General features: G+C 32.3%; 1 protein-coding gene across 2 annotated transcripts; it reads right to left on the reverse strand.

Moving 5' to 3' along the window:
• Positions 1–2937: 2937 nt before the first annotated feature.
• LOC140040220 (AN1-type zinc finger protein 6-like) lies at positions 2938–16407 on the reverse strand. Of its 2 annotated transcripts, none has more exons than XM_072085982.1 (4): positions 16329–16407; positions 13704–13881; positions 9745–10029; positions 2938–9320 (listed from the first exon to the last, which is right to left on the reverse strand). In XM_072085982.1, the coding sequence occupies exons 2-4, from the start codon at positions 13861–13863 to the stop codon at positions 9172–9174; spliced, it is 594 nt and encodes a 197-aa protein (XP_071942083.1). In that variant the 5' UTR covers positions 13864–13881; positions 16329–16407; the 3' UTR covers positions 2938–9171. The 2 variants fall into 2 exon arrangements, with proteins under 2 accessions (XP_071942083.1, XP_071942084.1); XM_072085983.1 differs by lacking the exon at positions 16329–16407 and adding an exon at positions 16091–16261.
• Positions 16408–17925: the final 1518 nt, after the last annotated feature.

A 17925-nucleotide genomic window follows, 5' to 3' on the forward strand; every position in this document is an offset into this window, starting at 1 on the left:
CATAGAGATTCCAGAATTTTTATAAATACAATTGTAAGGAATGCCAGTTGGCAGCAATATTCAATCAAAAAAGATCTCGAACCGTCCATTACATAGTTATATCATGGAGTAACTCCATGGTTATATTATTTATATGAATAAGTTGGAGTGTGTGACGTGTATTTGTGTAGTCTTTCAAAGTCATGTATAACACCTTGTTTTATATTGTATGCTTTTATTTTGTTGTCTATTTTAAGAATGTTATTTATTCCTTTTAGTGAAAATAAAAATGGAGCCATGAGGGGAGACAAAAGCTGTCAAAGACAACTATCGCCAAAGGGCGTGTTTTTTCAACTCCAGACAAGCAAAAATAAAATAAAGAGTTACAAAAATAGACTATGTACAATATTAAATTCGTGACAATAAGTGTATGAAAATCTTTTAAAGCTAAAATTTATATTAATTAAACGTTTTTTGAACAAATTAAATCATCTTTTTATAATTATAAATGTTCCTAAATATTCCAGATCAAACAGGTTACGTTTTATTTGAAGTGGCACTTCAGGCATGGAGTAAAGAATTCTTTACTCCATGGTATAGGACTATTGCCACGGTAGTCTTAGCTTATTCAAATCTGAATGTTAGATGTTCTTGATGATATTGGCTTTCTGATTAAGTGATTAACTTGATTAAAATTACAAAATGGCCTTTCAAAGTCCGATTTTTATTAAACTTGATTTTTCATATTTTTGGGGGACAATACATCTTTAAATCAAATGCGTCATATCCGCTTCATGCTGCTAAATAAAGCAACACAATTGAGTGTATTGTTGTTAAGGTATTCATTAATTAATATTAATATTTGATGAATAAAATATGCCTTTATTGCGTACTTACAGAATCAATGGTAATATATAAAAGTTACAGGTAATTCCATCAATTGTTCTACATTCAGAATAAGTTTCGACATCTAAACATTTTAACGATCCCCTCCAGCCTGTAACGTGCAAAACATTTTGATGTTCAAAATCACATAATAAACATCATGGTTGTAATATTTTTGCTTAAGTCAAGGAGAAGTGCTTAAGTTAAAATTAATCAAACCCGGAATTAATTTTATCTTTTAAAATTAAATTCGTCATCATTTAAGAAAAAAATGACGTATAGGTTCGGAATGAAATTAGTCATCTAATATTTTAGAAAAAAAATTACGTATAGGCCTACTAGCACGGAATGAATTTACTTACGGTATGTTTTTATTAACTTAAGCAAAATCATTGAAAAAAAAGGTGGGGGTGGAGGTGCTTGTTTAAGCATGTTTCATAAATCTGGAATCATTGGTTTTTGTTCTTGTCTTCTTCTTGGTGTGGCTTCGTCAAGTTTGTCAAGCCATTGGAAGCCACACCAGCATCATTTTGGATGCCTCATCACCTGCAGCCTACGATGATTCATATAAATAAAGTTAATGATTAAAAACATCGTTCTTGTCTTTCGTTTTCCGCAATTGTATTTAAAAGGCTCAACGTATATAATGTATTGTCTTTAAATTAATCAGAAATACATCTGACAAAAAACACCATAAACTTTTAGACACATTGTTTTTGTTTGTTTATTATATTGATAGTCTTTATTAGAGAGTGACCTGATGATATTTTGACCTTAGTTTAATTATTGGAGATATATTTATTATTAGTGCACGCACGAGTCCATCTATTAGCTTAATGACTCGGAGAGGCCAACACATGACTACTATCTGTTACTAGTGCGTCACTCTATATATACGTCGCGACGTCATCCCGTGATCTTTACTTTCATTTGCTTAAGCATCATCGTCACGTCATAGTCAATGTTTAAAATATACACAGATGATGTATTAATATAATAGTCTGAGAATATTCATTGTCAATGAACCCCTTGCAACGTCGTCATTTTTGCGTAGTATTAATTAGCTCGATTGGGATATCTGAATGCTATCGCTCTTTATGACGGGAAGAAACAACACAACAGGCGTTAATATTAAGTTCTTTCCTCAGAGCTGTAAGCGTGCACGTACGGATACGCGAAATAAATATGACTACATTCATCGATTGGCAAACAATAACAAATACACATTAAAATGTATTTATTCTACACTACAGAGTACAGACGTATAGATACACAGATCGCATTAAAATATACTGTGAACCGTCAATTTAACCTTTTTTACATGTATGACGTAGGGAATGTTATGCTAAGGAATTTTTGATATTTTACGATTAGTTTTGTGACGTATTGTAACGCGTATACGCAAGCGTAATAATAATTATTCTAAAAAGTTTATCCGTCATTACGTGACAGATAGTGAACTTCCGCGTCTTTTCTATCATCACGAGTACATTAGGAGGAGGGGATACGGTTGACGTGCACATCCCCGGCCCCATTACACTAAACTCTTGGGGGGTCGTGAATGAGGCGAGAATTTCCCGATGAATAAAACTGTGCGCGTGTGATTGGCAAAATAATGTTCTATGGACCCTCCGAAAGTGCATACGGTCACAGTACGTGTTTAACTAGTAAGGGGTCTATATACGGTTCACATTTTGACCAATAGTTCGTTGTCAATGGATGTGCCACTTCACTAACATTAATAAATTAAAGCTCTGTCTACACTATCAAACTAGTTCGACAAAAAAGTGCCCAAATATGGTAGTGATATGACATCCATATGGGCACAACACATAAAGTTTGATAGTGTAGACAGAGCTTAACATATATTCCATCTGGCTGTTGTATTACACTGTAGTATGGTAACTTTAATAACCACTGCCTGGGGTTGCGGACACAAATGTGTGCGCTCTGTTGCTGTCGCAACCCCTGGACCGCTTGTTGTCGAATAAAGAAATGAAATGAACATCAGCAATCAATTTTTAGCTTTTCAAGTAAAGGAAATAACCAAAATGAATGAAAAACAACCACAAATAATGTTGAGAAATTTATTATATAATTTATGTAGATCTCAATACAGCGAGCGAGACACTTTGCCCTTTATCACAGGCTACCTATCATCGCATAAAATCCCCCAAATTTGTAATCATATTATTAATCTAATGTACACACACCATCATCATACACAACCTTTCACTCTTGACTCTAACAAAATGGTTCTAAATAGATAAAATATAATACCCCTATAGGACATGGTGTCGTAAGAAAAAGAGAGATTATTAATAATTAAGGATAAAAATAGAATGGTTTTAATTACAAAATAAGTATTATTCTACGTTTTCGGTGCTGACATTTGACTTTTTTTCACATTTTTGTTTTAATTATACATTACAATTATACACTAACATATTATACATACATATACACAATAATATCCCCACTGTATATAGAATGTGTGTATTGTATACTAAATACAAAATATTTAACTGAGGTTAAGAAAGATGTATTAACCACTGTGAAATGAAATAAAATAGGATATTGAAATGTTTACATTTAAATTAGATTAATAAAATGTATTAAATATTTTAATTACTAGCATATATTAAAATATGGATTGAATGTAAAGATGTAAATGTGTTGCAACGGGTAGTGGTGTTTTTCGCTCTATTCATGATTGATTACATCTTGTGTCTCTCCAGTGTTTGCTTGTAGCAATACTAATGCCAAATTAGTGGTAGGCCTATAGACTTTATACCAAACATGTAGGTGCTGTAAAAATGTATTTAATTGCTGGTTTTAACCAAATCAATTGCAATGTTTATTTCTTGAAACTGAGACAAATGTAATGCCACAAATACATAACACAACATTTACAATAAAAATATGATGGTTTATGTTAGTCCCATTAGTATCATCATCAATAGAAGAATGTTTATTATTGTACTGTAATTATAATCTTTTTACACTACCAATATTAAACACATATCACCTCAAGTTTTGAATTACTGGGTGGTCAAAATCTATCTCTAAAAATAACCTAAAGCTTACAATAAAACAAAAAGGCGTTTTTTTTTTCTTAAAAATTGCATTTAATATTTGATCAATTATAATATGTTTTTAAATTTGTGTTGCTTAAAATTAATTAGAATTTTAGCCATGTCAGTTGTTGACGATGGCTATACACTACACAACAAACAGATTAATTATATACTACTTTAGACCAGCTTTACTATAGAATTGAAAATTAATTATATGTTTGTATACTGTATATCAATAACGACAGTGAGCGCTAACGTATTACACATAATGTATGTATGAATGGTAGGTAGTGAAGCGTGACCGATATGTCCTGTAATTATCATGGGTTTATTAAACTAGGTCATTGGGTACATATTAATAAACCCCATTTAAATAAAGCACTCCCAATTTAATCTTCAAAAGAAAAATAAATATTTTAAATGGTTTAAAACCTAAATTATTATTATTACTAAATTAAGAAGAATCAAATAACAATACATTTAAAATACACAAATTGTAGTTATTAATCTGGTAAAAGAAGAAAATGATTTCCATTTCCAACTTTTGCATGTCGACACAAAAATCCTATATTCAGTGAATGTGCATTTATGAAAAATTTGTTAGTGTTGAGAACAGTGAAAACATAGAACTGTATTGTGTTTCAGAATGTTTACAACTGTAATAGTGTGACTGGGGGATAGGTTGAGGTAGCCACATTCCATAGTTCCAACAAGTACTTGATGACCTATGACCTACAACATACTCAATGACTAAGCTTGAGCCTATTGTAAATTATCCTGAGAACCAAATAAAAGCCATAATATACCAATAATGAAACAAATTTCAATTTCAGTATGGTACAATGAAATACAGGCTTTTTAAAGAATATAACCAATTACAGAATAAACGCTAGGAAGTCCAAAGCTTATTTTTCATAGTTAGATGATAATAATATCTGTTCTTGTACAATACAACAGATAATCTTAATAATGTATCCATTAATCTTAGAATTCTGCCTAGCAGAATGCTCTTGTGTTTGATATCTAGTAATGTAATCAGTTCATTGTATGTCTATGTAGAGGTTAAGAAATGATGCTGATAATTGATACTAGGAAAAAGCATACACAGACCAGACTGGTTTAAGCTGGTCTGATATTATCCTTTAAGAGTTAACAACATGCGTGTAGATATAATAATAATAATAATAATACAAAAACAATATTCAATTTTTAATTGTTATTTTGAAACATTAGAGATATATAATAATACAAAAAATTAAATTTTAATTTGAAATATTTGAGATGGCACATAAATATACTGATACTTAATAATAATTTCTAGAATAGGAATATGATTTCCAGCAATATTTATTTTATTTGAAATTATAAACTCAAAATGATTCTTATTGATTCTAGTAAATATGCAATAAAGATATATAAGGGAAAATCAAACGACATAGTCAAAACATAAAGAAAGAAGCAAAATCTGTTATTCACCATCCTACATAAAGTAATTTTAAAAAGACAAAACAATAATACGCTTCTGTTTAACAACATTTGAGGACATAAAACTTAATTCTACAATTATACATTTCTACTTCATGATTTTCAAATATAACAATAAATATTTAGGACACACAAACTAGTTGTGTCAAGAACGACTATAATATAAGAAGGTACAGTATTACTCAATATGCGCGGTATAAAATCTTAAACTTTCCTACCCTACCCTTTTAAACATATCCAACCCGTTTCAAACACACTTTCAACCAGTTTTTGTTTTCAATATCCATACACAAATAAAGCAGCAAGGGTAAATAGAATTGCATTAAATAAATTTTAGTCAACATGAATGAACTATAAACAAGATAACAGCCATCATACAAAACACATTTTAGCAGCGAAAAGGATCACAATTTCTATAACATTAGTAGAAAACATAATTTAAATAAACCTTATTTTAGACAGGTTACCCTTTTAAGTTCTGTCTACACTACAATATGTGAAATAAAAAATATGATGTGCCCGCATATATGGACACGATGATGTCATATCATGGCCATATTTGGGCACATCACACATTTTTTGTCGAACTAGTTTCATAGTGTAGACAGAGCTTAAGGTTTGGTTCCAACTTGGATACAACGCAAGATCGTAAGCGCACTGCAAGTAATTTGACCAACGATGACACAATGAATCATTCGAACTGTTGGTTGTGATTGGTCAACTCACTTGAGTTGCACCTACGTCGTTTTGTTGCGTCCAAGTGAACCAAGCTTTGTAGTTGTCAGCACATTCACTGCAGGATACATGGCAACGATAATTTGCAAATAAGTGTGCCATTTTAAATTTACCTACTGTATAATTAACTTTACAAATACGGCCAAACAAATAAAATTTCACGGCTAAAATGCTGTATGAAAATGGCTTAGATCAATGATGTATTATCGAGCTAACTGCTCAAACAGAATCAGACAAGTGAATCAAGCTTAAAATGCAATGTTCATTAGAGAAACGTACACATTAGAAATCGTATATCAAACCTCTAGCCTACAGTACACAAATGATGTATGAATGAACTCTGAACAGCAACCCTAAATGCATGAGCAAGCAACAGCATGCATTTTATATTTGTCAAAAATTGAATAAAACTGCTTATGCATAAATATTCTTTACAAATTAAATGTCGATGGTTTAAACAAAAAATCTGGTGACACAGCAGCACAGCCAAAACTTTTGGTTTACTGTATTAAATTATTTGTAAAAATTATAATAAATTATTTGTAAAAATTGTAATAAATTTTTTTTTTTAAACAACCTTTATAAGGCTTATTGGCAGATTATATCACTGGCTACAAAAATGACATCATCAGCCTAATTACAGATAGATAACAACATTGATCAAATAATGATGTCAGTATCAACCGATAAGATCATGAAACATCAGGTGACATTAAACAACTACATGAATGACAGTTAGTTTAGACCATATCACTGCCAGATAAATTACAGTATTACAAACATTAACAATGAAGGTTTAACTGAAATTATAGAAAAAAACAGTAATTATTTGAATAAAATAGTGAATTCTGACACATATGGATACATTGTTATGTCATATTAAAATGAGATTATTGGTAAACTGTATATTATCCACAAGTGGAAATGAAATTAAATGCCTATATAATCTCAACCTTATCATGTAATGTGTTTATGATATTATGCCATATTGGTTTTTATTTTACGGTTCCATTATAAAATTGAATTACTGTAGGAAGGTGTGGGTTAAAAGTTGCCATACATCTGCTTTCACATTTACAAGTCACCAAGAAATAATGTTAAAATATAGCAATATCTGTGTTTTGGCCAACTCTAACGTGAATTTAACCGAAAAATCATTTTACAATTACAGTTCAATTCATATCAGAGTTAGGCAAATCGTCTTACTACAGACGTAACTACTGGTAATTGTTATCACAATAATCAGTTATAGTAATAGTCATTATTTTAGTAATTTTGCATGAATGTTTGAATGCCGCAAATATCAAATAAGCCCATAACTTTAAAAACCACCAACTATTGACTATCGAAAAAGTGACTGGGTATACTATAAAGATATTGTGATTTCTAACTAGATATTTGAAATACACAATTATCTAGTTTTATAATGCAAAGACCAAATTAATATCCAACTTACTGATACTGTTATATAAATTGTGAGGGGGCAGGAATTACCAGAACCAAAAATACTTTGCACTGACTTTTTAAAGCAGTGTTTTCTTAATAATTTGTAATATTATGATTAGTGGACAAATTCTGGATGAAGTCAACCAGTACTATATGATCACAAGAATACAAAACATTGGACCAATTGGATCTAGATAATATAGGACGACATTAGTCCTGCATTTAATATATCACCTATAAGAAAAGTAGTGAAATGTACTATATAATGTGCTTTGAATTTATTTTTTTTAAACCCATAATGAACCAGGCATGCTCACTCTAAATTGATACCTTTCAAATAACTTCCTTATTGCTGAAAATGAAGTTTCATTTTCTTAATATCACGAAAAATTGATGATAATTACTTTCCTTCAGGTCTAAAATTCCTTTGGAATTTAGTGAACGTTATGTTACAGCTTGGATGATAAAATGCTGTGGTGAGTAACACTTAGAATGCATAATGAGCCTGGTTGAAGGGATGTTGATTCTAGGTGTAGGTTGAAGGAAATCGCATAATAGCCTGAAATTGCAACTTAATCCATATGACGGAATCAACTCATACTACTGATAATTTCATTGGTTTCCTCAGAAATCATCAGAGATTCCAAGATATACTATAGCAGCAATGGAGAGTGATCGTGATGCCAACTTATATATAGAATTCGCAATAGAAAACTCAAGCAATATTTTCATAATATGAAATTAAAAACATGCACGAGATTTACTATTTTACAAGGTTTGCAGTGAAAATATCTAGGTGTGCAGCACTACAGTAAAAATGGTAGACAAATTTTCCCTGTAGTGTAAATATATTCTGATAGTAATTTCATTTTACTACAGCATGCCAATGGAGCGACAATAAAATGAGAAGGTGTGGCATATGACTCATTTCTCTTATAGATTTCCACAAACTGTACCGTATATCTCAGAATGTTTGCAACAAATATGCTATAGTAGTGCAGTGAGATTGAAGACAAAACTCCAGCCAATTACGTTATTCATAGAGAATATCAATAAGTCTATGAGAATGGTTGAAATCATTGAAGCAAGGTAGCATTTGAAACAAGTGTCGCTTCTTATTTGTTGCCACTGGTTACAAGTCTCAAATGGCCCTACTATTTCTCAAATAAAGTAGTAAAGTGTAGATTTAAATAAATGTTATGATAGTGGATTCTGTGGTATATTATATAGGGAGGCAATCATGTACATACAGTAAGTTATAAGTATCAGTATACTATATAACTATATGATGCTGATTTATTCCATGTGTAGTAGGCTAGTGTTAATCAAAATAATGCGTATGTCATTTGTGATAAAGCAACAGAAGTTCAATGAAAATCACATGAATGACGTATATTGTTGCCATGATTTACTCATCTTTACATTAATGAGGCGCTGATACTGCAAGGAAATGAAAACGGCAATTATACAGCCTATAAAATGTATCACTATTTAATCCATGTGTACGGCTAAAGAAAAACAAAAACACACGCGTAAAGTCTAGTCCATCCCATAAAGTTTTCTATTACAGCTTCTGAATCTTCTCACCAACTATGACTGGGTTATTTTTCCTAATTTCTTCTTGTCCGAGCATTCTGTAATCAAATGAACACTCATGTTTATCCGAGTACCGATGTATACTACAATAGAGACCGCCGCATCGACATTGAAAACCTGTGAAGAGAAAAAAAAAATTAATTAATAGCTTTTGAAAATAAAAGCCACACAATTTATCAATCTAAAGAAGATTTTGTGAACTAAATTCCCAACATCTGGAAGCATTGCGCAAAGTTATGGCTGCTAGATAGATGATAATAATAATCCTTCTATTACCGGTAGTTATTACCTAGATATCAAATCAATGTCTTACTGTACGTCAACATTTCTGATTTAGTCTCAAGAATACATTTTAAATTGTAGAAAAGAAATTGTGAATATTGAGCTACATTCGTACAATCAAAATGTATCCAATTTTCAGAGAGTATGGCTCTATTCTCAAGTTTGTAATTTCGAACACAAAATGAGCAATTTAATTTTGTACAATGTTACTGTATGCTTTTCATGAAACAAATACTTTTATTGTTGCAATCTTCCTCACCTGTAAGTCCAACTTTCTTTCGGCATGTATTACATCTATTTTTCTTTGATTTCTTTTTACCGTCGGGTGATTCTTCTTCAGCGCAAGGCATGGCTGAATCTACGGTATCTGTGCTTACATTGGAACATGCGGTTTCTTCTAATTTTGTCTCTTCTTGACGTTCAGATTTTTTGTTGCTGTCTCTTGAAATTGATGAGCAAATTGACATTGAGGCAGACACTGCATTACTAAGGGTGTGAGATACTGTCATATTACTGGCTGGACTTGTATTGCTAGATGCAACAGCTGAAAAACACAACAAAAAATATAATACTGTAATGCTAAATTATAACATATTCGCAATTTATTATGCAGGTGTTAAGACAGAAATCATTTTGTGTGAGAATACAGTAAGTTTTCACTGTGCATTAACTTTCTTATAATATAATAATATACTGTAATATTCCTTCTTATAGCGCTTATTGCACAATGCTTCTAAGCGGTTCACATTAATACCCATTGCCCTTTTTATTTAAAACACGTACTGTATGAAAACATACTGCAGCTAGTAAATCAGCGCAAAGTTAGTTGTGTCTTTATCTAACCATGTACCCATTTTTTATACACCTGGGTAGAAAGAGGCAAACGTAAGTAAAGTATCTTGCCTAAGGATACAAGCAATACGGCGAGAGTTGGATTTGAACTCGCAATCAGTAATCCAACACAATGGGCCACATTATGTCATGTTCAATACCTGTTTTTATTTACAACAAAGATGTTTTCATTGTCTTTTTCTTTTGTTTATTATAATGTTGTAATTTTAATCTTTTTGTATCAGATAATAACAATACTTCGTGGTTAATTGTTCTTCAAATTAATTGTTTCCTGTACAGAAGTTGAATATTGACAAAGGACACTACTAGCTACACTTACTACAGTATATCATCTTTTATTACGTTACCCATTTTTAACACTTAAGTCTTAGCAATGGATTTAATATTGTTGTTTATGTTTTTTATAAATATGATAATTATGTTGTTTTGATTTCTTTGGGCTTGTAATACTAGTTTTTAATGTTGTAGCCTTGAATAAGTATTAAATACTACACTAAATAACCTATAAATAACTTATGGATAAGGTTGTTGGCATTTATTCAAAAGCTAATATTATTGGGCGGTTGACTCAACATAACATTTAATTACTGTACAGAACATGTAAAAATTGAATAGAAATTAATGAAATAATTTTTTTAAATAATTCGGCATTATAAAGAACTGTTTAGAATGCACTTATTATACTGTACAACATTGATTCTTGTACAGACTTCAAACCAGTAATTTTTTGGAACAAAAGTTCAAATACCTCTTTGACCTTGAACAATGAGTAAAATATCAACTAGGTCGTGTTCGTACGGTGGTTAAAATAAGCGCTTAATTTCACCCATGCCTCGGGTTATAAATTGAGCGTTGTTCGTACTTGAAATATTTAACCGCTTAAATGCTTAATCGACGAATCACAAACCGGAAATTACGTTTTAAGGTCAGTTGTCTTTACAACCTACGACCCCATTTTCGCACGCTAGTTTCGTGTTGTATATTTTTTACTCGCGATCTTTCTTTACAATAACAATTACTTGCTACCTTTTACACTGCTTATCCTTGCGACAAACCTTATGCCTCTTAACGCCGATAATCCTGCCGAAATATGCCTTCTCCTGACGACCATTATTTTACTCATTGACGAAGAATTTGAGCCCAATGTTACACGACGGAAACACCACCGACCAGCGGCTCCCCGACCAGCTAGGCCTACTAAGCGGTCTACACCAACAAGGACAGCACCAGCTGACGATCGCTCTCGAAGCGTGTATGGAAGAGCTTCGTAGGAGAAATGACGGGCCTAGGCAGCGAACGTTTGTCAAAATTTGACACATTGCCTCTATCGGAGATTTATTATCCTCGAAGGCCGAGTATAATTGGATTATCGCTGAAATAACCTGCAAATTTGGTGAACATTTTACCTCGAATTTTTTGTAGCCTGAGGCAAAAGTTAATTGGATCACGCGAACGGAAATCGGGAATAAGCTGGTATTTTCAACCCCTACGAACAGGCCCCTAGACAATGTCCTTGCCCACATTGAGTGAGTGTCTACTGAATTTAAAAATATCCACTCATCATCATATAGTACTGAGTGTAAACAAGACTAAATATTCACTCACAAGGGAGAATGACAAATCGAATTCTAAGAAGAAACTCCTGATAGTAAAGTATTTAATATCAGTTTATTGCTGTAACTGTATAGTGTACACTATCATTAAACTGTAGCACAGGACCTTTTTATACTGCCAGAATATCTGATTATTAAATTTTCATGAATAATTAATATTTTACAGTAAATATTGACTATTTTTGGACTGTAGCTAAACTAAGATATCCTGTAAGTAACTGATTAAAAAAAATCAATCAATTGGGTGTTAAAGCTTGATAGAAACAACTGATCACAGTTACTGTACAAACAAAAAATTGTTTGACCATTTGAACTATGTTGTGGGCAGTGTACAGTACACTATGCCTCGGTCAACAATGGTTTGACTGCAAAATAATATCGTACAGTAATATTACAGGAAAATTTAAATTTTCTGAAGTCAAAACAGGTCAAGTACAGTATAAACTTAACTTAAACTAGGATATAACACAGAAATTATACAATTCAAAATAAAAGATGACTAACAATAACATTAACAATAACATAATAATTGACTGTAATAATAAATATTGAAAAGCTTTTCACTGTTTTGGCTATACTGTAGAGTAGAGTATAATGTAAAAGTACACTGTACAGTACAGTAGATGGCGACGCCACCAGCTAGAAATCATTAAGAAGCTAATTGAAATGTTATTAGAGCCCACAAAACTCAATCATAGTGAAAGCATCAACAAAAAAGAAGTATGGAATATTATTATTACTATCAGGCCTAGTTATGTTATGCTAAGGCAGATGGATTGTTATTACCCAGCTGTTTCATGACATGACTGCTGCTGACTGCTGCCCTAGAAAACAAGCATGCATAATGAGAACTAGAATTGAAAATTATGTATTTTTATTAGGAAGCAGGATGTTTCTCCATTACTCAACTCCAGTACATTTTTATATAATATGGATACAACAGAAATCAAAAACTTTACACTGGAAAGTGGTATAAACAAAATTGGGGAAATTAAAATTAGTTATCGCATCCAGGATTTTCAATGTTATTTTATTGAGGGGCGTGTTTTTTGCTGTTATAGCTATTATATTACTAGTTACTTATTATATTATTTGACATAGTGTAGTGTACAGTATCAAACATGAGTACAGTATGAGAGTATAGCAGTCCAGTCGCCATGCTTTACACAAAATACAGTAGTACAGTACAAAGGAAAGTGACGAGTGATCATGTAATTTTAATTTTGATTACTGATGACTTACTGTACAGTACATACATACAGTAGTTCAATGTATTAACACTAAAACAGTGTTACAAGGTATTTAATCATAGTAGTGGAGCTGTACTGTAGCTTGGTGGTTAATGTGCTTGCCTTCCAATCCTAAGGTCCGGGGTTTAATCCAGACATACTGTAGTCCAATGTCTTAAATCGCGACTACAGTATTTTAACTCCACTACCTACTGTAGTGTAAGCCTCAAATGAGACTTAGTTTATAAGCACGATAAAATATTAAATAGTTTATCCATGTTGTGTAATTGGCGAGTTACTTGCTGTTGGATACATACAGTACAGTATGAAATAAAACAAATTTGTAAAAACCGGGGTTCCATCAGAATGATGTTGTTTGTACAGTACAGTATCTATCGAACACATGTTTTTTTACCCAAAAACAAACACAGTGTGTGACATGAAAATCCTTAAATATCATACAGTACTGTATATTTGTTTAAAGCGCCTTCAATTTCAAATAAAAAGCCTCTTCCTAATCTTACCATGTAATGTTTGTACTGGAGAATTTTGTTTTTTCCTCAGGTGATCTTTGAAGCATTTTGAACACATTCCTTCTGATGCAGCATTACCATAGAAACCGCAGCCATTCCGACATAAATTAGACGGACTCATTTCTTTACTTCCATTACCGCTATCCATCATCAGTCCTGGTTGCTGCACCTAGTATAATAATCATTGACAATTATTTTACTGAAAGTTTGGACTTCACACTGTAGTACAGTAGATTTGTTTTAATTTGTTTAAAATTAATTGCTATTTTAACTATTGTACCTAAATTTACTATTGTTACTTGAAAGGTAAACAGAGTAGTTGACAGTTGGCCACCTACAGTTGAATACCTAGTGTACTGTATTTTTTTTTTTATCAAAATACATTTCCTCCAAAAGAGGTTATATTATTAGAGAGCAAATTGCGATTTAAACAATAGAACAAAGGCATGATGGTACAGTACTGCTGGTTGGTTCCTGTTTACTATACAGTAGTTGAAAAAGAACAAAGACACCTAGTAGAACTATTCAGTAAAAAAAAGAATTAATTTAAATAATTTTGTAATTTGTATACAGTACAGTATACTAAGTTTTATAATTGTAAGGATAAACTAAGGTACGGTACAGTACAGTAGTACTGAAGGATAATTTAAAAACTCCAATTGTGGGGTTAAAAAAGATTATGTCATCAATGGCTTGCTGTTACAGTACCCACATCACAATTTTTAGAGAGGTTGGAATTTTATAATGTTATAGTGATACCATTGTACAGTTACAGGTACCAAATTTTTCTTCTGGTCCCTTAATTAATAATGTGTGGTACTCCATGTTATATTTGTAGGCATTTGTATAGTCGATGTTTTTAACTAATTAAAAATTGTATAAACCGAGACTGCAGTACAGTACATTGATCTTTTCTTAGATGGGGTGGTTTTTAGGTTAAGTTGGATAAAGTTATAGACTGTTACAGTTTAAATGCTGGCAGTGGTTAAGTGGTTTTACTCATTTAAAAATACATTAATTATTATTCAAATTGTTCAAGGGCAAATTAAAGTAATTTGCAGAAACAATACTTTTTATTATCCAGGATTTCCCTTGTTCTGGCTAAAAAATCAGAAAAAAAAAACAAAGAACCAATGGTCCAGTAGTATCAGACAAACATCATTACTTTGTTTGCATGATATGGATGGGTGCATTTTTCTCAATCTGTGTCTGGTCAACAAGGACACACTATGTCCAGTATGTTAATGCAAAGCTGCTTACATTTATCCTATCCAATTTGTTAGTCAGACTATAATATTCTGTTACATAACATTGCGGTTTTCACACTCTACTCTTTTTATTGAAGTTAAATCATGGAAGAATCTAAACCTGGTTTAAAAACAGTCAATTAAGCACGTAGCCTGGAGATTTACACAGGTTTTTGTTTGTTTTTTTTGGGGGGGGGGGGGGGGGGTGGTTGGCTATAGTATAGGGGATTTTACCGTGTTGGTTTAACATCCGGAAATTCAAACATCCGATACATTACCCCCATTGTTTGTAGTCTGGTGGCAAGATATGTACAGTACTGTATGTTGTTTATCTAACATTTACATTCTGAAACCTACCATACCAGTTACATCATGTACCTTTATTGGAGGAAAATAAATTCAATAGAGTAGACCAATCTTGCTGTTGCCATCATACAATCAAAACCATCCCCCAAAATTTCAAAGCTGCCATAGGCTACTTATGTAAGTAAAGCTTGGTTCCCACTAGAACGTAACGCAAGGACGTAAACGCAACGCAAGCGTTTTAACCAATGACAAGCGAAGTTATAGACAGTTAGCAATCACAAGCGAATAAGCCATCGCTTGTGATTGGTCAATTCACTTGCGTTGCGTTACGTCCTTGTGTTGCGTCGCCAGTGGGAACCACGCTTTAGCTGTTAAGTTAGTGTTACAACTACTAGGCTAGGGTCTAGGTTAATTGGATTGATTTTAATATCTTAAATTTATAAATAACACACAAGACTCAAACAAGTTTGTGTAAAAAGGTAAACAATTATAAACATAATATGTTAATTAATTAATAAAAAGAAAAGTAAGAATTGGCAATACACTGCAGAACAATGACCCAGCAAAACTGAACGCCATCAATCGGTTGTGTGATTGCCAATCAATTTCAACCAATGAATGACTGGTGTGGTATGAATGTGAGGGTAGCCAGGCCACGTAAGGTTGTCATTGTTTAGGCCTAGCCTAAAGGCCTAGGCCTAGAGTATTCCATCACTTTAGATCAAATAAACACAGTTTACTATTAAGTGTTGGTAAGTTTTAAATTATGGCTTTAACACGAAAACAAGTAATAAAGTTATTGACGTAATACATTAAACATCTTACGAAGTGTGTATGTTGTTGTGTTTCTAAAAACAAGACACTGTTTTGTCGTTAGGTATCGTCATCTCTCCTGTGTGATGTTGACGTGTTTGTTTGGACCATTCCAGAAAGTAGAGATAAATAACACAAACATTTCCTTTTAGAAATCACCTTCATGCTCAACAGAAAACCCTAAAAATGATACTACATAAAGAATAAATATTCTTGTATTCGTAAAATCATTTATAAGTATTTAACTTACCAAGAAATATTAAAAAATAGATATATTCCAAGACGTATCGTCTATAAAATTCCGTGTTTCTCTGCCTTTGATCTCTCTCTGGTTATCAAGCTTATAGAAATCATGTGACATTATACGTGGTTGCCGATTGGATAAAGTGTAGGGGACACAATGGCTTTGTGACGTCATAGACAGGGCACCTCCCGTGTTTTCTTCGTTGACGAAAAACCCGGAAGAAAGTCCGATTAGAAATGTGTCATAACAAATTTGTTCATTGTTTTCACCCACGGATTTTGTTTGTTAATGGTACTAACCATATCAATCCATTTAGACATATTTATACTTTTACAGAACAATGATTGAAAGCAATCTTTATAGGTTAAAATGATGAGGAGAAAAGTAATCAATCCCCTCAATCAAATGATGATTTTATTCATTGCAATGAATCATTAAAAAAAAAATTGGGAGGGGGAGGGGATAAAAATTGCAAGGAAGGCTAAAACTTATAGGCCTACCCGGGTCCGACCCGAGCCTTGCTGACAGTAGGCCTAATTGTAGGGACTCTACCATGACGACGTCCCTTTTAACAAACTGTATTTTTAATCATCGTATTAACTCTCAGCGGGTGCGTTTATTGTTCAGGAGGGTTTTAGGTGCGGGGGTAGGAGGGGAGGGGGGGATGTTTATATTTTTGAGAAATATGGTAGGCCTATATATATTATATATGAAAAAAACCAAATACAATTCAATTGATACCAAGAAGTGAACAGTACAAATGGTATCACAAATGCTTGGTAAAGTAGATCACGTCAATCAATAAACTACTAAAAATAGAAATGTGTTGTAATACAATATTGTGTGTTTATGCATGTGGCGGGACGTTTATTCGAGGAAATAAATTATTACATTATAGATATATATATATTATTAAAATAATTATGTTTTATTGGAGGGAAGGCGGTGGGGTAGACGTTTTTTGAGGGAGGTATTTATTCAAAGCGGGGCCATTTCAAGACCAAGATTTAATGTCAATTCATCGTCCCGCCGACCAAATTACTTTTTTTTAAATAAATCATGAGACAATATACAAGATCAAATCAAAAAATTAATTTCATTTGCAGATATTACCGTACAGAGGGCAGTATTCTGCGTAAATTTAGACTACTGTATGTGAATAGTTACACTTACACAATGAGCTTATGACACTAATCGCAATAGGCTATTTATCAAATTAAATTGTGTCTTAAATCAATTTATTTTAATCATACTGCCATATGTTTGTATAGCATTACATAGTTTACATTACAATTCCGTTGAAACCTCTATTGATACTGTAATAAATAATATTGTAATAATAAATCAGAAAGGAATTCGGAAGACTCGCCTATTGAGGGCTCATATCTAAAATTAAAATTAAGGGAGTAAAAGAATTAAACGAAGGAGACTAAAATGGTATGGACACATAATTAGATTACCGGATGATACCCCAATCAAACAAACAATGAAGGAAACTAACAGGAAAGTAAAACGACCCGTAGGAAGACCAAGAAATAACTGGATGAATCAAATAAAGAAAGACTTACAAGGACTAGTAGACACTAACACAATAACAAACCAT

This window comes from Antedon mediterranea, chromosome 2, assembly GCF_964355755.1.
Source record: "Antedon mediterranea chromosome 2, ecAntMedi1.1, whole genome shotgun sequence".
Taxonomy (NCBI): Eukaryota; Metazoa; Echinodermata; class Crinoidea; order Comatulida; family Antedonidae; genus Antedon; species Antedon mediterranea.